The following is a 24,506-nucleotide window of genomic DNA, read 5'->3' on the forward strand; positions in this document are numbered from 1 at the left end:
TGTGAACGAAAAATCTGAGAAATTCAAGAAATTCAACTCGGACATGAAACACAAAAGAGACATAAAATGCAAGGTCTAGTGGAAAGACGTCAGCTCATCTCAACATTAACACCAGAACTCCAGCACGCTACACTAGCAGCATGTTGGTTTTTCCAGTCCGACAAACATGTCAAGTCAAAAATCTAGGCTACATTTCACATCAAACTCTTCCTTTGGGCTTGCACCAAGTTTCTCCACTCACTGCAAGAAAAGATGTCACGCTTCAAAAACATCAATGACTTGGTGCGGTGGCTGTACTCGCTCCGACGCCCAGCAAGAGGAGATGTGGGGGAAGAGGAGGGATGCATCATCAAACGGGACCAAGTTTATTTGAAGCTGATAAAAGATGGCATCAATATGCAGGAGGTGGAGTACGACTCACTTCTGAAATATACAGTAGCCCAGTTTGAAAATGTAAAAGAGCTGTAAAACATACTTATGAGAGAATAAACGGCTGACTTCACCAATGGATAAGCAGAGGGATCCCTCCTCTATGTAGAAAGAAATATCTAGAAGAATGGCTTCAGGAATGATATACTGGCTTAGGAGGCATCAGCATTGTAATTTAGCCTGGTACAAAGGTCAAGGATGTAGAATTAGAGGGTGAACGAATGAGCTTCATACTGCATGACCTTGCTTTGACTTGCTGGTTATATTCTCTTAAACTTAACGTACGGATGTTCAGACATCATCCTGTACAAAAGTTTGGGGTCAGTTCATTTTGAATTTTTTTTATTAACACCTTTTTTTTTTTAAATCAACTGAATGCATCTTTGCTGGATGGATGGATTTATAAATGTTAAATCCTGATTTTTGTATTTTTTATTATCAGTATCCACAAAAATATTAAACAGCCAAACTGTTTTCAACACTGATAATAGAAAATGTTTCTTAAGCACCCAATCAGTATATTAGAATGATTTCTGAAGGATCATGTGACACTGGTGTAATGATGCTGAAAATGTAGTTTTGCCAGGGAATAAATTAAATTTTAAAATATATTACAACAGAAAACAATATTACTGTTTTTACTGTGATTTTATCAGATAAATGCAGCTTTGGTGAGCATAAAAGACTTTCCAAAAAAAAGAAAAATTTGACACCAAACTTTTGATCAAGTATAAAATGTCAGTGATGATATAATTGTAATATTGGCATAATGAATAGTGATTTTTATTTCTTTGCGTATTGATTCTCATGCACAGCACACAGAAAACAAGACCAAAAACAAAAGCTCGCCACATATTTTTCTGTGTACCAAATATCAAGTTTGGAAAACTCTAACCTGCAAATGAACACAGAAGACGACTTTAGACCAATAGAGAAAATAAACATCACAGACTGACCTCTTGGCTCAATATAAAGAAAATAAACTCCAAGTGTGACAGGTGCCTGAGGTGAGTGTAATACAGCATTTAATAAAGTAACCCCCCCCCCCCCAAATTTTTTTTTTAATCTTTTGCTGCCTTGCAAGCATTAGCACTGCAAATGCAAATATATTTCAACATTATGAATTTAATATTTCCAGTAAGTGTTTTCCTTTAAGTGTCACAATGGAACTGCCTCTTGAATCTCCTGATCTCAGAAGAGTTTTAATTGAGTTAATAGGATTAATGCTCCTCCTAATGCTGGATCACAGATCATTTAGATTCAGCTCTGATATGGCTGCCATGTGCTTTATTCTCTGAATGCAGAATGTAAAGAGGCACTATTAAGCATGAATGTGAATACAAGGTTGTATTTTGTGATGGTTGGCGTGTCTGTGATAAGATCTAGAGTCCTTGTGCATGTAAACATCCAATAATCTCAGTACCGTGGCCCCGACGTGACCTTGCCCAATACGCCTCATCTTTCGTAAACTGCTTACCATAAACATCACTGTGATCATAAAATCTATCTGGTGAGAAGGAAAGACACAGATATGGAAGAGAGCTATGCCATCATTGTCTCATCTGCCACATGCTGAGTATGCTGATGAACATTTCTTCAGAAACACTCACATAGCATCAGCTGCAGCACAATGGAAATTAATCTTTCACAACACTTTAGGCTTATAAATACAAATGTGTAAAACCTCAAAATTTTCTACATCTAGTTTTAGAACAGACATATACATTGCATGCCCCATAAAAACGTCCCAAATTAGACAAATAGTCAACCTGAAACGCTGTGTTCCTATCTAAGCATGTAAAAAAAGGAAGAAAATCTGCGAGTCCCCTTCTCTGATATTTATAGAATCACTCTGGCTGTGCAGGGAAGCATCGAGGCAGCTGCTAACAAGGGAGCTGAGGACAAGACAGCTAGAGCCAGATGTACACTCTACTGATTATGAACGCAATATGAAACAGAGCCTTACCCATAGGCCACGCCTGCAACTGTGCACTTCTTAAACTGCATGACGTTGCAGGTCAGGGTGCCTGTCTTGTCTGAAAAGATGTACTTCACCTGGTTTTAGGAAAGAGAGAGCAATAAACTACAGTAAATTAGGTAAAAGTAAGCAGACTTTAAGTAAATATATTCAACCCATTTTACTTCCATAATGCAACTTATTCTGAGCAAAACAAAACGCCATTTAAAGGGTTAGTTCACCCAAAAATGTAAATTCTGTCATAATTTACTCACCTTCATGTAATTTCTAAACCTGTAAGATTTTCGTTTGTCTTCGGAACACAAATGAAGATATTTTTTATGAAATCTGAGAGCTTTCTGTCCCTCCATTGAAAGTCTTAAGCAACTACCATTTTGACGTTTCAAAAAGTTAATAAAGAGATTGTAAAACTAATCCACATGAATTGAGTGGTTCAGTCCAAATTTTCTGAAAAAACAAATTGCTTTATATGATGAACAGATTTAATTTAAGCGTTTATTCACATATAAACATTCATCAACGCACACATCAGTTATGGTAAATAAAAGCTCAAGCATGTTTACTTGACATGCGAGAACCAATGAGGTTCATTCTCGTGTATTACGCAGCATGTTTGAGCTTCTGCAAGAACCAATGCGGTTCATTCTCGTGTGTTAGACAGCATGTTTGAGCTTCCACAAGAACCAATGCGGTCCATTCTCGTGTGTTACGCAGCATGTTTGAGCTTCCGCAAGAACCAATGAGATTCATTCTCGTGTGTTGCGCAGCATGTTTGAGCTTCTGCAAGAACCAATGAGGTTCATTCTCGTGTGTTACGCAGCATGTTTGAGCTTCCGCAAGAACCAATGCGGTTCACTCTTGTGTGTTACGCAGCATGTTTGAGCTTCTGCAAGAACCAATGAGGTTCATTCTCGTGTGTTACGCAGCATGTTTGAGCTTCTGCAAGAACCAATGAGGTTCATTATCGTGTGTTACGCAGCATGTTTGAGCTTCTGCAAGAACCAATGCAGTTCACTCTTGTGTGTTACGCAGCATGTTTGAGCTTCTGCAAGAACCAATGAGGTTCATTCTCGTGTGTTGCGCAGCATGTTTGAGCTTCCGCAAGAACCAATGAGATTCATTCTCGTGTGTTGCGCAGCATGTTTGAGCTTCTGCAAGAACCAATGAGGTTCATTCTCGTGTGTTACGCAGCATGTTTGAGCTTCCGCAAGAACCAATGAGGTTCATTCTCGTGTGTTACGCAGCATGTTTGAGCTTCTGCAAGAACCAATGAGGTTCATTCTCGTGTGTTACGCAGCATGTTTGAGCTTCTGCAAGAACCAATGAGGTTCATTATCGTGTGTTACGCAGCATGTTTGAGCTTCTGCAAGAACCAATGCAGTTCACTCTTGTGTGTTACGCAGCATGTTTGAGCTTTTGCAAGAACCAATGCGGTTCACTCTCGTGTGTTACGCAGCATGTTTGAGCTTCTGCAAGAACCAATGAGGTTCACTCTCGTGTGTTACGCAGCATGTTTGAGCTTCTGCAAGAACCAATGAGTTTCATTCTCATGTGTTGCGCAGCATGTTTGAGCTTCCGCAAGAACCAATGCGGTCCATTCTCGTGTGTTACGCAGCATGTTTGAGCTTCTGCAAGAACCAATGAGGTTCATTCTCGTGTGTTGCGCAGCATGTTTGAGCTTCTGCAAGAACCAATGAGGTTCATTCTCGTGTGTTGCGCAGCATGTTTGAGCTTCCGCAAGAACCAATGCGGTCCATTCTCGTGTGTTACGCAGCATGTTTGAGCTTCCGCAAGAACCAATGAGGTTCATTCTCGTGTGTTACGCAGCATGTTTGAGCTTCTGCAAGAACCAATGCGGTTCACTCTTGTGTGTTACGCAGCATGTTTGAGCTTCTGCAAGAACCAATGAGGTTCATTCTCGTGTGTTACGCAGCATGTTTGAGCTTCTGCAAGAACCAATGCGGTTCACTCTCGTGTGTTACGCAGCATGTTTGAGCTTCTGCAAGAACCAATGCGGTTCACTCTCGTGTGTTACACAGCATGTTTGAGCTTCTGCAAGAACCAATGAGGTTCATTCTCGTGTGTTGCGCAGCATGTTTGAGCTTCCGCAAGAACCAATGAGAGCTTCTGCAAGAACCAATGAGGTTCATTCTCGTGTGTTGCGCAGCATGTTTGAGCTTCCGCAAGAACCAATGCGGTCCATTCTCGTGTGTTACGCAGCATGTTTGAGCTTCCGCAAGAACCAATGAGGTTCATTCTCGTGTGTTACGCAGCATGTTTGAGCTTCTGCAAGAACCAATGCGGTTCACTCTTGTGTGTTACGCAGCATGTTTGAGCTTCTGCAAGAACCAATGAGGTTCATTCTCGTGTGTTACGCAGCATGTTTGAGCTTCTGCAAGAACCAATGCGGTTCACTCTCGTGTGTTACGCAGCATGTTTGAGCTTCTGCAAGAACCAATGCGGTTCACTCTCGTGTGTTACACAGCATGTTTGAGCTTCTGCAAGAACCAATGAGGTTCATTCTCGTGTGTTGCGCAGCATGTTTGAGCTTCCGCAAGAACCAATGAGATTCATTCTCGTGTGTTAGGCAGCATGTTTGAGCTTCTGCAAGAACCAATGAGGTTCATTCTCGTGTGTTACGCAGCATGTTTGAGCTTCCGCAAGAACCAATGAGGTTCATTCTCGTGTGTTACGCAGCATGTTTGAGCTTCTGCAAGAACCAATGAGGTTCATTCTCGTGTGTTACGCAGCATGTTTGAGCTTCTGCAAGAACCAATGAGGTTCATTATCGTGTGTTACGCAGCATGTTTGAGCTTCTGCAAGAACCAATGCAGTTCACTCTTGTGTGTTACGCAGCATGTTTGAGCTTTTGCAAGAACCAATGCGGTTCACTCTCGTGTGTTACGCAGCATGTTTGAGCTTCTGCAAGAACCAATGCGGTTCACTCTCGTGTGTTACGCAGCATGTTTGAGCTTCTGCAAGAACCAATGAGGTTCATTCTCGTGTGTTACGCAGCATGTTTGAGCTTCTGCAAGCAACAATGCAGTTTGTTCTCGAACGTAAAGCAGGTTCGGTTGAGCTTCTGTTTATGTTCGCTGATCAATGTTTATATGTGAATAAAAACAAATTAAATCTGTTTATCACATTAAATGATCGAGTCTCTTCAGAAAATGTACAGATTTATAGACTAAACCACTCAATTCATATGTATTAATTTTACGATCTCTTTATTAACTTTTTGAACCGTCAAAGTGATAGTGGCCTGTGACTGTGCTTATTGATTTCATTAAAAATATCTTCATTTGTGTTCCGAACATTAACAAAAGTGTCACAGCTTTGTAAAGACATGAGAGAGTAAATAATGACAGAATTTTCATTTTTGAGTGAGCAAACCCTTTAAAGCCAGGAATTAACTCGACAGCAAAAAGTAGGTCTTCATTATATTAACTGGCATTAGGATGTATTCCCTAATAAAATCCTGATAACTGATATTATGGCTGATAACTGATGAATAGAATATAGTAAAGATAGTAGATATAAAAATCTGTATTATTTTGTTTGAATAAATCTAATAAAACATATAAGTCACAAAATGAATCATTTCAAATGCTACAAGTGAAGAGTTTTTAAAGGTTAACTTTAAGTGATTGTTAGATGACGGCAAAGGTAAATCAAATCCAAATATTGGTTTCATTTTTCATTTTCATTCATCCCCTTTTGTTTATTTCTGAAATTGAGGACAAGCAGTACCTGTCCCAACTCCTCATTCAGGTTTGATGTCCGGGCCATAGCTGGTGTGTTGGTGGCTTCATACAGCATGTCAGTGTCCTAAAATACAGTGTCACCAAGCAGAATTAATATTCACAACCATTTTTTATTAATACCTTGCCATCTGGACTCCAAAACATGACTAACACTTTAAAATGATAGTTTAATACTCTGTCAATCAAAGCAACCTCCACTCAAAAGTCTTGCCATTCAATGGGAACTCAAAACTCCACTGCATCTAAAATCAGTGTCTGTGTGTTTTAAACGCCCTGCCCTAAATCCAATTTTGGCATCTTCATATGGGTTATTTTGATAAAGCTCCACTTTCGTTTGGGCTGTGAAGTTTTCTGGGATTGGCCCTGGAGGTTTAAGCAGTCTGCATTTCAAAGACAGCAGATTCATCAAGCAGGAACAGCTCCCGTGGCTCAGACTCGCACTCACCCAGTTGATGAAGAAAGCCTGGACGAACTTGATGACCTCTAGAGTCACCAGAAGACTGATGGGAATCAAGTTGTTGAAGAGGATGATGAAGGTGAGGAAGTTCAGGCCAAAATTAGCTGCTCCACCATCTGGAAAAAGAAGAGCGAGGGAAGGAAGAGGAAAGAGTGGAAGTGAGGTGACAGACAGGTTTCTGAGCAATGAAAGGCATGATGAGATGGGGTGGACTGGGAGGGAAGATGGAAGGACAATGCCACAAGCTCATCTGGTCTAATTTGCAACGTTTCCACAATGCTCCACTAGCGTTGTGCGAGCGTTGTGCAAACACTAATCTGAGCAAATTCAACTCTTTCAACCAATCTCTCCGATAAGACTCTAACCTACAAATTTACATTCAATTCTCCAATTAGGTCTCCATTAATTAGTAGCTAAACTGAGACTCGAGTCTTTGACATCATAGCAGAAGCCTTGGCAATATGGGCAAACTTCAAAGCAACACATTATCCCACAATGCACTGGGGTGGGTGATCATGATTTCCGATGATCACCAAATTTAACAAAGAGAGCAGCACAAAGAGAAAAAAAGTGTAATCGATAAAAACAAGACCACAGACACAAGACAGCTCAGACATAGAATTAAAGTCAACATGAAACAACATTCACAACCCATTTTACTTCTAACCCTAACTGTTCAAATGATAGGGGTCAAATGTTTTTATTAAACACTTCAATTCAACAAGGACGCACTTTAACATTTACAATTTTACAAATGTTTTCTATTTCAAATAAATGCTATCCTTTTTTGAACTTTCCATTCATCAAAGAGTCCTAAAAAATATGTATCATGGTTTCCACAAAAATATTAAGTACCACCTGTTTTCAATATTGATAATAATAAATGTTTCTTGAGCACCAAATCAGTATATTAGAATGATTTCTGGAGGATCATGTGACACTGAAGACTGGAGTAATGATGCTGAAAATTCAGCTTTGACATCAAAAGGAATAAATTACATTAAAATATATTAAAACAGAAAAAGATAATATTTCACAATATTACTGTTTTTTCAATCAAATAAATGCATCCTTAAGACTTTTTTTCAAAATAATAGATTTTTTTTTGTGTACCCATAAACTAAATATTCTGGCTATTGGTTAACATTAACCACTGATGAAATGGTGAGACTAACGTGTTTAAGTAAATGGGTTTAATTTTGATTTCGTGTTGACTTTAAGTATTAATAAAAAGCTTTACCTGGGGGGGAGGGGGGTCCGCAGAATGCAATAATGCTCTTTCTGAGCAGTTAGGAGGAGAGGGAGTGCTTTCCCATACAGAATCATAGAACTAAAGAGGCTGGGCAATCATACAACTGCTATTGGAACTGACTCACACAGAGAGGAAGAGGATTTGGCTAGTGGTGGGAAGGAAGACAATCAGTTTGGATGTTTCAACGTAAAGGAGGGGGACTCAGTCCAAAGTACCTTCCCATAATATGAAGCCGAAAAGAGAGATGTGACATTTAGAGATATTTCAATAATTTGGAAGGTTTGAAACGGTCTCTTGTTTGTCGGTTGAAGAACACCTTTCCTGTTGGAAGATTTTGCTGCACTGGAAATGTACTACTAAGCACTACTAAAAGTACATACTAAGTTAAACAACTTATTTCTTGCTTGACTGTTGAACAGTCATCTAGTGTTAAAAGACTCTTCTAGTCCTGTTAATTATTGTGAAGCTGATTTGAAACAATTTCTATGTATAAACCGCTATAAATATGAAGGTGACTTGACTTGAATTAAAGGTCAAAAACTACACCCAACAAACACCAAGTCAGCAATAAATCCTTTCTCTGCATTCAATACAAATTAGTTTAAATGAGACAACGGCTAATCATTAATATCCAATCTGCACATGCTCACAGCAGCATTCTGAAGCAGTGGAAGATGCAGCACATATCTCTCTAAACTACTGCAGGTCCAGTGACATCAGTGCAGCAAGGAGTCGCGCTGTAGGGTCAGCACTTCTCAAGACACCCGTCAGCATTTGTGCAGCACAAAACCTGCTACCTGTTATTTCATGGTCAGGAGTTCAGCATGGGTGACTGTTGTTGCAGGTGGTGTGAATGCATAACAAACGACTGCAGCTCAAGTGCTCCAGTCCACAGCTCAATCTGCATAGGGCCATGTGCATTGGTTTGGATACTTACTGGGACAGAAGCCAAAGCCAAAACATCACAGGGGTTCAAAGTCAAATGAATTATTTATTATGAATAATTACTCATCTGCTTGAAGTGTGCGATGCTTAGATTAATGAGTGGAAGGTGTGTATTCATCGCCCTCTGTGTACGCCTGCAAACCCAATCTGGAAACCTTAAAGCATACTGCATTGTTTTCACCTCTGGGGATGAATCCTATCCTGATGTCCAGCAGAACAAAGCCAAACAGATGCAATCATGCCCAAGAGGTCAAGAGTTGGCTGGTTAGCCTGACCCAGTTAGTTTGCAGATGTTGTAACTACACCATCTTGCTGCAAAAAGCATTTTCTCCACTGACTTCCATTTAAAAGTAATTGGTATAAGTAGTTTTCAAATTTCTTACTTGTGCAACTAGCACTGAAATGAATAGGAATACTAAATAGATACACTACCATTCAAAAGTTTGGGGCTGGTAAGATTTTTAAGTGTTTTTGAAAGAAGTCTCTTATGCTCAGCAAGTCTGCTTTAATTTGATCAAAAATACAGTAAAACAGTAATATTGTGAAATATTATTACAATTTAAAACAATGATTTTCTATTTCTTTTTTTCCTGTGGTGACAAAGCTGAATTTTGAATGGTAGTGTAGTTCCCTCCAGGTATTATGAACCATCTTGATCATACCTCTGACTGAAGAGCAGGAAGTGTCCTTGGTTTATATTGTAAATATGACCAGCAAAAGCATGTAAACAACAGATCAATGCCACCTCTCGCTTTTACGGCTCCACTAGGACGGCAAACAACAAACATAGAAGACTAAGTCCCCCTCCCTTAGAATAATAATCAATTTCATGATGGATAGATACCTGCTTTATGACCTCACTGTTACCTCACATGACGCCCAACATCATTGATATTTCCTTTACAAATGATTGCGGTGGATGTGAATAATTACAGATGTAACCCAGCATTCACGGTGGTGCATCTCAACATTTGGCAACATTTTCAAAGAACTCACAGAGCATACCAAGTAGGGAACCGTGTAGGCCATAAAACAAGCTGCGATCGATTTGGACACAAACAGCCCCTCCTATTTAAATCAAGAATAATGATGGTGGTGACATGTTAATCAATTTGCAAGTGGCTCCTGACGCAAATTTAACATTTTCGCATCTCGTTTGGTGCACAAAATGGTCTATTTTTCTCTTTTTATCAATCACCTGCGATGCTCCAGGCACACAACAGATGTTCCTTTCACTATTCATTAAAATTTAATGGCAGTGTTGTATTTCTTAATATTGAACTTTTACAATGCAAACATTAAGCCTATTAGCATGGATTTGCTCATCTCCTCCAGAGCTGAGCCTTTTCAGCCTCGTCTGTCAGCACCAGTAAAACAAATGCAGCAGAACGAGGAGGAAGAGGAGGAGGTGGGTAAGAGGAAAAGGGGGGCATTTAGAAAATGTCACGGTTTGACCTCCAGGGTCTTCTGTTTCTACACGGGAATACATTTCAAACTCTTGCTCTGACAGGGCCCTTAGGTAACTTGCTCCTCTCCACGTGTGTTTCTTTGGGTCCGAGGCTTACTGTCATTCCTCATTAGTTAGGCACGAGCAAAAGGACGCTGGCGTGGCTGAAGCCTGAGCTTGCGAAGTGTTTAACGTGTCACCAAAATAAAGGAAGGGGAGGCACGTTTTTGACATCAGGCATTAAGAGGGTCTACACAGTGTAGAGCTGGAGGGGAAAAACCTATCATTGGATTCCTGGTGTGTGTGCAGTCCTCTGCAATTACCCTCTCAAAGTAGGGCAACCATATAAGTGGCTTCGGTAGCTTAGCAAAAGCTGAGCTTCAGTTAGGGGTTAGTAAGGAGGGGTCATTCACAGATGGCCAAGGGTTTTAAATGGTTGTTACCTGGAGCTGTTAAGAAAATGACAACAACAAAGAAACAAAAAACACAAACCAAACAGAATGTTAGAAAGGAAGCTGATAACAGAACGAACGAAAAATAGTACAGCAGCGTTTGTGATATTCAACCATTTATACATTCACGTGTCTATGCATATTAGAACTAAAAGGGAAAGATTCTCCTTTCCCTTTTTATTGACAAATATTCACATATGCAATGCATATTTGTTGCATGTTACATATAGGGAAGACAAAAATTACTGACGAAAAAAATGAAAGCACACATAGACGCGCAAGCGGTCTAGCATGACAGAAGGAAGGGGGGGTCTGGTTCTTACAGTTGAGATCCATGTACCAGGCGTCATTGCCGTACTGATACTTCCAGATGGTCTGGCCGATGGAGCAAACCAACGAGATGGCCAAGAGACAGCCGAAAAGCACGAGGATCTGAAAGTTGGTGATGCGCTCCACATTGGAAAGCTTCAGAGGGGGGCGTGTGGAGTTCTAGAGGACACAAATCATCATGGTTTCTCAGAATAAAGCTGGATTTGGGATATGACTAGAGTGGACTGAAACGGACAACTCACCTGCATGAGTTTGGTGTCGTGTCCTGTGTAGACCACGATACCGTGCACCCACTGCGTGTTCCTGAGTTGAGCTCCTCGCGGCAAGATCTGATCAGGACCCAGTGGTAGAGTGCTAAATATGGAGCAAACATGGCAATTTGACTATTTCGCCATTCGACAACTTTAAACAATGAATCCCACCAAAAACATTAAGCATAACAGAAGGAGAATGTGATGTTTGATACAAATAACTGCACCGAGGTAGGTTTAATGAAAACACAACAATTTGTGATTGTATAAAGTACAGCTTTGTTCCTCGCTAAACATCAATACACTTTTAAACCTGCCTTTAATAGTCTGACTTGAAAGTATCAGGGAGTCATTTTAATTCTTCAACTTCGATCAAATCCATCTTGCTGAAATTAACTTGCCTCATACTCATCAATATTTCAGACTAATAAAATACAAGGCTGAAGTCAGCCTCAGCATTTCTGCTTTTTTTTCTTTCACCTCAAGCCAAATTTCACAAGGCAATGTTCCTCTTCTCTTACCTGTGTCCATCCAGGCGAATATTGCCCACAAACTCATAGAGGTGTCTGTTGGGACTCTCACATTCCATCCTTCCGGAGAGACGCATCAGACGGTCAATGTCCTTAATGTCCGCAGTGATCTGCAGACCCTGAGTATAACAAAAAAACACCCATTTTTACACAAAAAGTAATAAAATTCACACTGATAAACTAGCTGAAATGTAGAGTGTCAATAACAACAGCAGGTATAACATGAAAAGAAAAAAGAATTCACCTGTCTGATCTTGAGATTAGTTTCTCCATCCAGATTTGAGGTCTCAATGTAGCACATTCCTTGAGGTTCACTAGGATAAAAAGCAATATTATGGAAAAAAAAATTGATTACTTATGGCTCTACCATAAGAATGCTTTGCAGTTTAATTATCTATATGAAATATTAATATAAAGTTATACACTACCGTTAAAAGGTTTGGGGTCAGTAAGAATTTTTTCCAAGGATACATTAAATTGATCAAAAATGATAGTAATAACATTTATAATGTTACAAATGACTTCCATTGCAAATAAATGCTGTTCTTTTTATCTTTCTATTCCTCAAAGACTACTGAAAAGCATTATGGTTTTACCAACAACAAAATAAAAAAATAAAATGATATAAATAGCGTATTAGAATGATTATGTATGGAATCATGTGACATTGAAGACTGGAGTAATGATACTGAAAATTCAGCTTTGCCACCACAGTAGTAAATTAAATTTTAAAATATATTAAAATAGAGAACAGTTATTTTAACTTAAGTAATACTATCTCACAATATTACTGTTTTTTAATCAAATAAATGCAGCCTTGGTGAGCATAAGAGACTTTTAAACGGTAGTATATCTTAAAAAAATATCATGTAAAACAACTACATGACATTGATAAAAAAAATATGTAACTACATCAAGTTAAATATATTTAATTAATATTAACTGAAAGTTGGGTCACCTCATACAAAACTAAACAGCTAAATGAAGCCCTATAATCAAAGATGCTTTGTTTTCAAGAGCAAATAGTTTTTTTGTTAAAGTTGAATGCCATTATTTATTTCAGTAAGGAAAATCCACTGGAAAGCATATTTCCCCAAACCGCATAAAGCATTTTAGTACTTGGACTGAAAAAGAAAAAATATTGCTCTAATGGGACACCCTCAGAACCTTCATTCTGAACTCATTAGGAAACTTTTAATCAATGCATCTTTGTTTATGGCCATGCATTCTGCTGTTTTAATTTTTAGTGACATCCTCCACATGCAACAAAGGAAAGATGCAGCACATCAGACAAATGAGCATTCAGCATTAATACAGAGAAGAGTAAAAGCAGGATAGCGAGTACACAGGGCCAAAGCTGTTACACATCTCTCCTTTAATAAACAATAGCAGGCTTCAACAGAAAAGCTGGTCCTCATACAGTACTTAAACGAGTTATCAGAAAAGAGTGTTTTGCTTTGGGTCTGTACAAAACAAAAATGGATATCAATAGTCCCCACCAAAACGTCACGTTTATATGAGTGAAAGAACATTAATATTATATCTCAGATTTGGTGTACAAACAATGCAAGTTGCTATAAAGGTATATCACAATACTGTACATTGTGGTGATGTGACCGCATACAGAGTGTCAAATCAGAGTCCGAGCTCCTGCTGAAGCCATGCATTGTGCAAACAGCTATGACATTTACAGTCATTCAATGGGCCTTTCTCCAGCTGTGTTAGAGAAGCGCTTTGTTTTGTCTTGTGTGCACATGCTGAAGCATCTCCAGCATAAAACAAAGGTCTGTAATACACAACTGTCCGGTTAAAGGAAAGGGCTTCATCAGTATTTTCTGTTGGGAGACGAACAGAGCTGAGAAATATGTGCCCAGTCAACTCATTTTTAGTGCTTGAATTTAAGAATCTCGTGCCTAACAGTGGTATAACAATGATCTGAGTTTACGGAGGCGTGATATTGTAAATAGGCCATTTTATTCCACAAATTACCAGACACATGAGCTGCGTCTCATTTCGAAGGCTGCGTCCTCCGGAGGTCGCATTTGTAGGCTGCATACGTCATTGATGCTGCTTCATTTTAGTAAACTGAACGCTACATTCCAAAGTCATTAAGAAATGACAACAATTTATGCTTCACTAGAAATAACAGCCAATTTTATAATGGTTACTGTTCTGAAATAAGACATTTTTTATGACATATGCAGCCTACAAATGTGGCCTCCGGAGGACGCAGCCTTCGAAAATGACATGCAGCTATGATGTGGCTGACAATATACTTAATATACAACAAGGTATATTCAGGATAACTTTGCTGGTGGTATTCAAATAAATTAAATAAAACAGATTTCAATGCACTTTTTATTTGGCCATTAAGTTTCCTAAAGACTATTTTTGTGATCCATTTGCAAGCATGAGCCTTAAAAAAAAATGGTGCTTTCATTAAAATGTTTTAGTAAAATAGTAATATATTTTTACTACTCTGATGTGTATTCCAATATACTGTATATATGCCATAAAATATTACAGGTCTTAACTCCTAAATATACATCGATATAAGTATCAAAAATGTTTAAAGACTGTAAAATAATTTTTGAATACAGACAGAAAAATGTATATCACCCAGCGCTAAAACCAAACAATATCAATCAGAGCATGGCTAAAAATAAAAATGGCATAACTAAGAATAACATCAAAAGCTGATAAAAAAAAAAAAAGCACAGGCAAAAAAAAAAAAAAAAAAATGGAGAGAGCCAAATATTAGAGTAACAGATTCTTTCCACCTGTGCACCCCCTTCCCACGAGACCCACATGCAAACCGGAGCTGTTCCTGACCTGGAGGACAGAAGGATGAGGTCGGCTGGGAGGTGATCTCCATTGGCTGCTCGGACTACCTCCCCTACCGAAACCTTCATTTATACAGCAGCCGGTGCAAGGGGAATGACACGAGTGAAGTCAGGAGACGGTTGTTCATCACATGAGGTGGGAGGGGAGGGTGACAGGTGGAGATGAGAGGAAGGAAAGGACGTACGATGGATAGAGGAGGAAGAGCACACAGACCAAGACAGGGAAGAGAGACACAAACACACAAATGTTAAATCTTTACAGAGGAAAGAAAACACAATATCCACTGCTCAAAACCCATTCGAACCAAGCTAAACCATCAGTAAAGTGGGGGAAAAAACTGAATTAAAATGCCAAATTACTGTTATCTGTACTTGATATACATATCTGAAAGACCCTTGAAACTTTGGGACTTGAGGCAAATGGCAAATGGATTTTGACAGTTAAGAGGATAATGTTGAACAATGTCATCAGGTCAGTATTATCAATAAGCAAACATCCGCAAAAGGAAGTGTTGATTTTGACTTATTCAACTCAATAAAGAACAACTCCCCCAAAAATGAAAATTCTGCCATTTGACTAAACCCGTTTGACTTTTGGGTGTGGAACAACAAGTGAACAATGGCAGAATCTTAAAAACCTAATTTGATACCATTTACAGTATAATGTCACTGCATTGATTTACTGTTGGGCCTTATCTCAGGGTTATCTTATAGCCTATTAATCATCACTTCCTTTGGGTGTTGAGTGTAAGACAGGGGCATAAGGATGGACAGGGTCCCTTCTGATGACATGGACTCGTCTACCTGGACGACAGCAGTATAGCATCTGCTGGTATGAAATCTTTGCCATTAACTTTAACTATGTCTCCAACCACAACCTGTAAGACACAAACTAGTTGTCAATTCAAAATCTTCAAATCAAACTAGCAGCCACTGGCAAAAGCAGAGAAATAATATATTACTAGAGCAAATACATCTGGCTGACACTGGCAAGAAAGATGCATTCATATTTGATGCATTTCACATATTTCATTCAGGAAGTGCTTGGATCCATACACAAGCCCTCATTTGAGACTGTCATTTAAAAGGAGGCCATTTCATCAAAAACATTCTCTGTGATACAAATAAACAATTTATCTTTTTGGATTTGCATTTTTAATCATCTTATTAGCCATAATCCAGTAGGAGGACGCTGCGTCATAGCTGCTATTTTGATTCGAAGTGGAGGGCTACTTAAATATGCAGAAGTTGATATACCATTTATAGGTATATTAAAAATGCATTGTTCATTCTGTGCACTGTAATTCAAAAGTGTGTCACAGTGTGGTTTCATAAAATGATGGGCGACAAGAAGGCTGGCTCCATAAAATGTTTGAATATTGATGAGATGACAATAAAATTAGATTTAATGAGAACTAAAGCAGAAAGCTATTTTACTTAATTGTCCATTCTAGCAGCACTTAGAAGAATTGCAGCTTCAGAAAATAATATACTAAACGAAGCAACAGTGAGAAGTCATGGTTGATGACATCACATCCTATTCTGTGACATTGTGAGGTCATCAGAGCCCAAGTTAATGCCCTCTTGCAGATGTGCACTAATATAGCAAACAGTAATGAGTGCCCAGTCACCAGGTAATTATATCTCCAGCCATTTCCTTTTGCCTTATGATTATAATTATGGACTGTGTTTCCGTCAAGGTAATTAGCTCTACTCTCTATTAACACATTAAAAAGCTGCTCTGTGTCTGTCTGTATTAAGATCTCTATGGTGACCGCATGTTAGCGGCAGCCTGGCAAGATTCTACACCGTTGCCTCGACCTAAAGGAGAGAGTTGAGTATCAACAAAAGAAAAAGAGTGGAGAGGGAAGTACCCTTTACAGAAAACACCAAAGCATTTGTTTTTGAAACCAAACTTGCTCTGGGTTTCACCAGAGGGTATCTTTATATGCATACTCCACTCTCACTCTCTTTCTAAGAGTACGTTAACTTGTTTTCATTCTGGAGCTCATTGAAGCAGTCGGTATGAGGGAACACCATCTGCTGCAGTACCTTCTCCCAATGTACAATCTCCCAAGCGCCGTTCCTCAATACTGAAAGAGAGAGAAAGAGGAATCACCAACAGGAAAGGCAGTATATAAAAGAAAAGAAAGACCAAACTAAGACACCATGACACTATGGGTGCTTCTCAAATGAAAGGCTGTATCTTATGAAGGCTTCAAATCTCGGCTGCCACATCATCAAACTTCGCTGAAGGCCAACTCAATTTGAAGGATCCTTGAAAGGCAGCCTTCGTTTCGCGTCCTTCATTCGGCCTGTTCTGAAGGACGTATCGGACATAACCTTTGTCGCCTTAAATCATCCACATTCCAGTTGGCACATATTTTTATTATGAAATATAAGATAAAAATTATGTTTTCGAACAAGAAATTATAGATGTTATATTTTGTTTTGCTGTAAATTAATCACTTAACACTAAACTGCCAATAATGTAAGCCACTGGGATACCACATACGATTGTCATTCACTGTACTGTATTAATAAAAAAAAAAGAGTTAATATAAAGATTTGTAATACAAAGTATTTTTCCAAATTTAAGTTAACATTTTCGTGCGGTGACCACGGGGCGGAAACATTTATGACGTAGCATTGCGCACTTCCTATACCGTCTCATTCAAGCGTTTAATGCTGAGGAGGACTCTAGCCTACAAGCCTCCGAAGGACTGGACTAGGAAGGACACAGCCTCAGTAGGAAGCAGCCTTCTGTTTGAGAAGCACCCTGTATATCAGCACTTCCAATAGGGTCGTGGCACCATTTGTTCTCGTCCTTAATAACTGATGACTTCTTTGACCATTCAATTGCTCTCTAGAAGAAAAAAATATTAACTAGCTCATGCCTTTAAGGCATTTAAAAAAATTAAATAAAATAAAAAGTCCCATCTCAACTTTGTTTCAATAGGAAATCAGGGAAGAAAATTGAGCTAATCAGACAAATATACAGTATGGGGTTTTAAAGAAGACCAATGAGCAAACAAATGTCTTACCTTGTGTTTCTTTCTTGTTAACAACATTATCAGCTTTGTGACGTTTCTGAAAACAAACATAAAAAAAATTATTAAAAAAATTAAAATGAGCCTCACCTGATAAAACTTAAAACGTTTTAGAAAGATGGACATGAATAGACTAGATTCAAGAGAATAGATTCTGAAAATCCCTAAGTATCAACAATAAAAGTATACCACATTGGCTTTTACAAGCACACAATTACTACCAGAATGTAAATACAGAATGCATTCAACACAAAGTCATAAGAAAAAATGTAAACCTCTTAGAAAAATAAATAAATAAATCTATTTAGCAAAAGAGTGATGTTTTACAGGTATAATGATCAATAAAACTGTGCTAATCGGAAAGAGAAGAGTCTGTTGAAGCACTTTTTTTCTGTCCCAGATTACAAGAGCTGTTTGACCTGCTTTAAACTGAACCACTTTGAGTGAATGCAAATGAGTGAGAGCGATCTGAAAACCCAGATTAGCCTCTAAAAGCACAACATACTGTATACATCTGTGCTCTTGCCTCCAGTGCTCTCTGATTGCCTAATTATCCTCCTGGCCAACACTGGTAAAATATGTCCATGTCACCCCTATTCATCCAGGATGACTGGTTAATATGCTGTTAGGCTTTTATTTAGAACTTGATGCATAAAATAACTAAATAGTAAAAATGTAAAATAACTAAAACTGAAAAACAAATGAATAAAAAATACAGAAAAAAACCCCCCTAAAACTTTAAAATTCGAATGAAAACAGAAAATATTAAAATAAAAACGAATTCAAAATTAATAAAAATATAACAACATCTCAGTACTCAATACTAAAATAACACTGATATATATATACACACAATATATCTGTTAAGTGAAAAAAAAAAAAAAAAAAACTCTGTTGCTAATAAAAAGAAATCATTGCAGGCTGCAATTAAAGAGACTGTATCTCTCCTGCCTTTTCCCTTTCCTTTTATCCCTTCTTGTATCTCTCTCAAATTTATATTATATTAAAAGGATATGAAATGTGACATACAGCCTCATTCATATTACTGGAGAGCTTAATGAGCAGCCCATGTCACATGACCTCCCCTCAGACTCTGCAGGAGGAAGAAAAAAGTTCTCAGGTCTCACATCCCATTCATCATCCAGATCAGCTCTGGTGCAGTGTTGGATAACTCATTCTTTCCCTTTCTCACACTCTCCTCAGTTTCCATCTCCCCTACGCTTTCCTTTACCACAACAGAGCAGAGATCAGGCTCTGTGGAGGGAATCGATGATTTAATTATGCATCTAATCTAACTGATGGCTTGTCTGCAGTGAACATAAGAGCAAGAGGAAGGAATACGTAAGAGTAAAACAAGGCCCCAAAGGGAAGAAGAGACAGCAGTTTGGGTTTGTGGTAAGATGCAGCATCAAATCCCAGCTGGATTAGCAGAGTACGGTGGGGTGCAGCTGATAAGCAGGCCACGGTGTGGAGAGCACTGGTGCGTCACCTCTTTGTTAGACTCCGTCTTTGTTACAGATGCCGGATTATGACGAGTTAAGGATTATAGCAGAGCCTGCTGGCTTCTTTTGAAACTCACATAAAAAGACACAGTAAGAAAGTACCAAACAAAAAGTGTGACTTTAAACTAAACTACACAACTGTTAAGAGTAATACACATTTTTTTTTATAAATGAATACTTTTAGTCAGCAAAGACGCATTCAAATTTATCAAAAGTAACAGAAATCTTTTGTCGATGACACGTGTCTTTATTATTTCAATTCATTGTTGTTCTTTTGAAATGTTTATTAAAGCACCAAATCAGTAAATTAGAATGATATTAGAATGAATGGTTGCTGAAAATTCAACTGTCATTACAGGAATAATTCAAAACAGATGGAAATACAACAAGGTTAAATTTACAACAAAGTTATTTTAAATTGTCATAAAATTTCACAATATTACAGATTTTACTGTATTTTTGTTAAAATATATCCAGTCTTGGTGAGCTTAAGAGACTTCTTAAAAAATTAAAATAAAAAATTAAACATTAAAAGGTTGAGTAAATGCACTGTAAAAAAAAAATACATCCCCAAGTCAAAAATTTCAAGTGACCGATAACATCTAAATTTTTCAATTAGTCTGACGTATTGTTTCTCATTGAGCCAATGTTAACAGACTATTGCAACAAGAATTTCACTTGGCCCAATTGAAAAATTTAGATGTTATCGGTCACTTGAAATTTTTGATTTGGGAGGGTTAGACATTTTTTACAGTGTGACAATTTAAATTTTCTGGTGAACTATTCCTTTAAATACCAAAACAAGCCATTAAAGTCTGAAAGAAAAGCTAGCACTCGGAGTAGCAATAGAAGCCATTTTCTAGCCTTATGGGATACCTCTAAAAGACAAGAGCTTGACAAAAGCAAAGGTCATCTGACCATTCACAGCAGAGCGGTACATGACAGCAGAATGGTGAATTTATTAAATGACCTTCACTTCCAGAGCTAGTCTTGACCTCTCAGATTTGAATAACACATCAGAGACTCATATAAAATGCTGAGCTGGTTATTCTGACCACAGCATCCAACGTGATGTGATCGGATGGCTGTCCAGAGGGGACCGGGAGAGCAGGCTCTGATTTCAGGGTCACAGCACTATGGTGGATCCACTTGGGCTGGTGGTTTAATCTCTGTATTCACTCCTCTATGTGAATTTCTATGTAAAGAGGTCTTGGAATGAATTTACATGAGACGATTGTTCAGGTCAGAGAAAAAAAAAAAGCTTATTGACTGGAAAGTGTTTCAGCTAAAGGGAGTGAGATCCATTCTGCTGTGTACGTGATCACCAGAGAGTGAGATTGAAATATCAGGAAGAGTAAAGGAGGTAAACCTGAACAAAGTCTAAAAACTGACTCAGATAATATAACAGCTGTGAGGGCAAAGGAGAATAAAATCTACAGCAAGCATGACTCAAGTAGAGCACAGTTCTCTTTCATTAATCACTCATTAACAATCATCCCAACTGCAAACAACAAAAAATCATTAAGATAAACTGAAAAAGGTGAGTGATATTAAGAACAAACAGTATTTGTATTTCTGCTCAATTTCGCTGTTAGAGCTGCATGACAAACTACTGATTTGTTCTCCAGCACGATTTAAGATAATTCAAAGAGCATCTGGAGCTTCAGTCGACGCAAGAACATCTGACCATCTGTATAAAGGAGTTCACATGCATTTCTGCATTTATTCAGCAAGTTTGTGTAACATCAAAAATGTTTTAATGCTCTCACCAGGTCTTCTATAATCTCCTTCACTGCTGCCACCACCAGGATGAAGAGTAACGGCACCAGCGTTGTCCATCGCCCTGTCGGTGACACATCAGGGATTTGCTGCGGAGAAAAAAATAAAATGGCGACATGAATTACAGTCTTTAATCCCTCCCTCCACAAGATCAAAATCAAAACATGGACATTCAAACACATGATATACAAACCCTGTCACCTACAGGGCATGTATACAAATACAAACTAATTAAAGCCTTGCAGAGACCTCAGGAGAAACACTCAGGGGTTTAGATAAACTGCTCTTGTTTTGTTCTCCAGGAATCATAACACAGCCTGAGGGTCTACATCCTGGTGGAGTGTGTATTTATCAGCGGAAGGTCAAGAAAGCAACCTGGAATGGCAATAACCATCAGAAAGTCAGCAGCAGTGACTCTGATGGATGTTCAGAAGTCGGCATGTGACATATCTGTCTACCCTGCTGAAGAGATCAGCTTAGACCAGCATGAATTTCCAGACTGGTCCAGGCTGGTTAGGTGCCGGTCAGGCAGTTGGATAGGGCCCACAAGCTTATATATAATTCATACCACAAGAACTTGATTAAACTTCTACAATTTCTCTCCTGATTTTGGCAAAACTCACAGAGTTTACATATCAAAAAGCGTAACGTCTTTGGAAAGTGTCCCTATCAGATAAAGTGTCAGAGCTGTGACAGGTTCAGTAAGAGGCCAAGAATGCAGAGATATACAATAGGAAACCCGAAACGGAATCCTTTTAACCTGATGCCAACACACTTTCCCTTCTGCATTACGTTTCACTTAAACAGGAGAGTACGCTCAAACCGAACCACAGTGGCGTAGACTAGAGCAGTCGATCATCATGGAACCTTGGTGTCAGTATCAAAATGTCTCATTGATTATGATGGCATTTCCAAAGGCAGGAGTGTGATGGAAGTGAGCAGTTTTGATGAAACTGCATCAATAAACATCAGATGCCCCCTTATTGCCACAACACACCCATCCCTGCTGTTTTTCTCGTTCACAGTACGCCTGTTCATTCAAGGTCACTGCATTGACAGAGGCGTAATGAAGATACACCGAACCTGCGCTTCGAAGCCACCTGACTCTCTCTGTTTTACTCTCCTTTCTCTCAGTTTCTCTTCTTTCGTTATCTCGCTTTTCCCCCAGGTCATCGATTCAGCTACCTTAAAAACAGAGGCATTAATTTAATGTGCATCCACAGGGTCACGTCGGGTTGGTCGGTGGTGGATTCGTGGTCCATTCAGTCTCTAAAAGAACAGCACGTTTATAGCACTCTGGAGCCCTCGGTGACTGCGCCGTCTGGTAATTGCACAGATGCTGAGGCAGTGGAGCCAAAATTTGTTAAAGTTTCAAAAGAAATAAATACAGTACACTACCATTCAGAAGTTTGGGGTCGGTTTTAATGTCTATTATGCTCTTCAAGGCTGCAAGGCTCTCCAAAGTACTTTTTTCAGGATTCCAGGAGAATAGAAAGTTAAACATTTTTTGGAAATAGAAATTATAAAATGTCTTTCACTTTTAATCAATTGAATGTGTTATCGTGCAGTCTGAAACTATTTGGAATGCAACCGACCTTGTGTTGCTAGTAACGTTGGTGTTCACGTGTGTAATATAATGCACTATAACACTAAGGTTTTCACACTTGGTTTGATTGTCTGTCTGATTGATTGATTGGTCCGAGCCAGAGATCGATTTCACCCTGCTCTTTTATCAGTCCTATATACACTTAAGAAACCCAGTATCTGATCACAGAGGGTCTATCTGCGACCGTGAGAGCTGACAGTCCTAATCTCTCCAGCTTGTCATCAGTACTCCTGCCCTGAAGGATTGACATTGCAGTCTTACCTGCAGAAGTGCGATGAAGAGGAAGAAGGAGTTGGCTGCTCTTCTGAACTGAGAGTACAGGAACCGAGGCAGGAACGTAAGAACGTTGTACTTCGCAGTGCTGTATGAGAGAAAGAAAAGACCAGAAGAAATGAGAAAGGTGGTTACATTCCAAATATGACCACAATATAAAACCACCTGACATCATCTGCAGACTGGACTGACATTATTTATTATCCATTTAGTTTTAGTTGGTCACCATTACACCAAAATAGTGATATTGGTTTCACATCATGAATCAAACTTTCTCCCCCTAGCCAAACCCAGTTTTCAGTGCATCCAAAGACACGCACAAACACACAGTGAGCGATGGAGAGAGGCAGTTAATGACCATAAAGAACAGCTAAGTTGTAAGGCTGTAAAGAGCTCTGAGTTTGAGTGAACTATGGTGGGAGCTTGCCAGAGCCTCCATCTCTGTCGACTGATTTACACACACATTAGGCCCAAGGCAGCGAATCCACTTTAGACTGAGATAAACATCCCAGTCTGAACCCTGACACCTGCCTCTTTATCCACCCACTTTCCAAAAGAACGATCCACCAAGAAAACACTCATTCAACACTCAACACTCACTCGGAATATTGGTATTTAAATTTATTCACCAATGATTCAAATAACAAAATATAATATAAAAACATAATAAAATATAATACAATATTCACAGAACACCAAAGAACAGAATCAGATTAATAGTATTATTTTTTTTTATTAATTACTGATTCATATATATAAAATATAATATAAACTAATTTAGAATACAAACTAATATACAATTAATTGAAATATTGTAAACTATAAAATAAAAAAATAAAATAAAATATTCTCAGCCACCAAGACACTTTAGTCACCAGAAAATGTGCATTTCATTTTATTATTAATTAACAGATTATAAAATATAATATTAAATATTGAAACATAAAATACAATTTCACAATAGCACAAAAGACATTTAAAACAGAATATTACTTTTTTTTTAATTCACTCATATAATAATAAAATAATAATAATAATAATAATATAAAATACAGTATTATCAGCCCACCAAAATATAGATTTCAATCAGAATTAGTTTTTTTTATTTTGATTAATGACTCAATTACATATAATTATGTAATATAAAATACAATACAATACAATATAATAAAGGCACATTGGAGAGACTGAGACAGTCTGTGAAGTGTGAACGTCCTTAAAGTGGAAACTGATCTGTGTCCTCTCACTGACTCTACGTTTCACTGATCCGGTCTTCACAGAGATCCTTATCAGTCCACGCCACACGGCACACCGCACACCGCAGCCCAGCAATTAGCAGCACTGTACGAGATGGAAAGTTCTGTCAGGGGCCTGTCGTTCTCGCTTTTCTCTTGGCTAGCTTTCAGCTTTTGAACAGTGTAGCTGCGTGCGTCAGGTGGCGAACAGTAGCTAGTGGCTGCTTTTACTGTTCCTCAGATAAAGAAACACATTTCCATGTTGGAATTCAAATTCATGGAGGAGAGCAAGAGTGAAGAGTAAGATCTCCATCTGTCCTCATTCAAACAAGCACACACAAAAAAAAAAAAAAAAATCCAATGCATCTAGGTGAGAAATTAAG

General features: G+C 38.5%; 1 protein-coding gene across 5 annotated transcripts in view; it reads right to left on the minus strand.

The window, feature by feature from the left end:
* The window catches only part of atp8a1 (ATPase phospholipid transporting 8A1), a 126,399-nt gene that overhangs the window by 70,887 nt on the left and 31,006 nt on the right, over positions 1–24,506 (minus strand). For 3 of the 5 annotated variants that reach the window (XM_082178188.1, XM_082178186.1, XM_082178189.1), the window contains exons 3-14: positions 22,877–22,976; positions 21,000–21,098; positions 17,723–17,768; positions 16,731–16,771; positions 14,668–14,741; positions 12,080–12,149; positions 11,827–11,954; positions 11,297–11,408; positions 11,048–11,213; positions 6,617–6,744; positions 6,158–6,235; positions 2,396–2,484 (exon numbers count right to left, since the gene is read on the minus strand). In XM_082178188.1, the coding sequence (XP_082034314.1) occupies positions 2,396–2,484; positions 6,158–6,235; positions 6,617–6,744; positions 11,048–11,213; positions 11,297–11,408; positions 11,827–11,954; positions 12,080–12,149; positions 14,668–14,741; positions 16,731–16,771; positions 17,723–17,768; positions 21,000–21,098; positions 22,877–22,976 (1,131 nt within the window). Of the gene's footprint in view, positions 1–2,395; positions 2,485–6,157; positions 6,236–6,616; positions 6,745–11,047; positions 11,214–11,296; positions 11,409–11,826; positions 11,955–12,079; positions 12,150–14,667; positions 14,742–15,482; positions 15,557–16,730; positions 16,772–17,722; positions 17,769–20,999; positions 21,099–22,876; positions 22,977–24,506 lie in introns of those variants that run through there. The other 2 variants (XM_082178187.1, XM_082178190.1) reach the window with 2 other exon arrangements.

Source organism: Leuciscus leuciscus (assembly GCF_965113295.1).
Source record: "Leuciscus leuciscus genome assembly, chromosome: 8".
NCBI lineage: Eukaryota > Metazoa > Chordata > Actinopteri > Cypriniformes > Leuciscidae > Leuciscus > Leuciscus leuciscus.